The sequence below is a fragment of the Mastomys coucha genome, chromosome X, assembly GCF_008632895.1.
Source record: "Mastomys coucha isolate ucsf_1 chromosome X, UCSF_Mcou_1, whole genome shotgun sequence".
In the NCBI taxonomy this organism is placed as follows: Eukaryota; Metazoa; Chordata; class Mammalia; order Rodentia; family Muridae; genus Mastomys; species Mastomys coucha.
The window spans coordinates 46,826,078-46,826,921 of NC_045030.1; the positions used below are offsets into that span (position 1 = coordinate 46,826,078).

Below are 844 nucleotides of genomic sequence, written 5' to 3' on the forward strand. Positions count from 1 at the left end.
AATCCCCTGTTTCCTCCCCCCTCCCCTAGCTCACCATCCCACCCCCCTCATGCTTACTGGCCCAGGCATTCCCCTACACTGGGGCATAGAACTTTCACAGGACCAAGGGCCTCTCCTCCCATTGATGATCGACTAGGCCATCCTCTGCTATACACATGCTGCTGGAGCCATTAGTTCCATCATGTATACTTTTTGGTTGGTGGTTGAGTCCCTGGGAGCTCTGAGGATACTAGTTAGTTCATATTGTTGTTCGTCCTAAGGGTCTGCAAACCCTTCAGCTCCTTGGACTCAGTTTTCTTTTCTTTTTTTCTTTTTTCTTTTTTTGTTTTGTTTTGTTTTTCAAGACAGGGTTTCTCTGTGTAGCCCTGGCTGTCCTGGAACTCACTCTGTAGACCAGGCTGGCCTCGAACTCAGAAATCCACCTGTCTCTGCCTTCCAAGTGCTGGGATTAAAGGCGTGTGCCACCACCGCCCGGCAGACTTAGTTTTCTTAATGTTCAGTTTCAATAACCTTAGCTCTTATTTTGGCGGGTGTTTCTGAGGATTGAGAGATAACCCAATCCACGATAAGTATTTAGATAGACAGTATAAATACGTATTTAGATAAGTATTTAGATAGACACTCTATATATTATACAGTTAACATTCATAGCAGTTGTATGTTTTAATTTTGTCAAAAACATTTTCAGTGTTCTTCACTTAATTGCTTTTAATCTGGTCTTGTTGATACAATTTTGTATCTGTTATACTAATTTCAACCTTTTCTCCCTTAAAACCCAGCTATGAAGTTGATGACTGCTTTGGTAAATGTGGCACTAAATCTTAGCATTAATATGGATAACACA

At 41.6% G+C, this 844-nt stretch overlaps 1 protein-coding gene across 1 annotated transcript in view; it reads left to right on the forward strand.

The window, feature by feature from the left end:
- Stag2 (stromal antigen 2) overlaps nt 1-844 on the forward strand; it is a 124,275-nt gene that overhangs the window by 76,272 nt on the left and 47,159 nt on the right. Inside the window, exon 7 of the mRNA XM_031372636.1 lies at nt 780-844. Within this exon, the coding sequence (XP_031228496.1) occupies nt 780-844 (65 nt within the window). The remainder of the gene's footprint in view (nt 1-779) is intronic.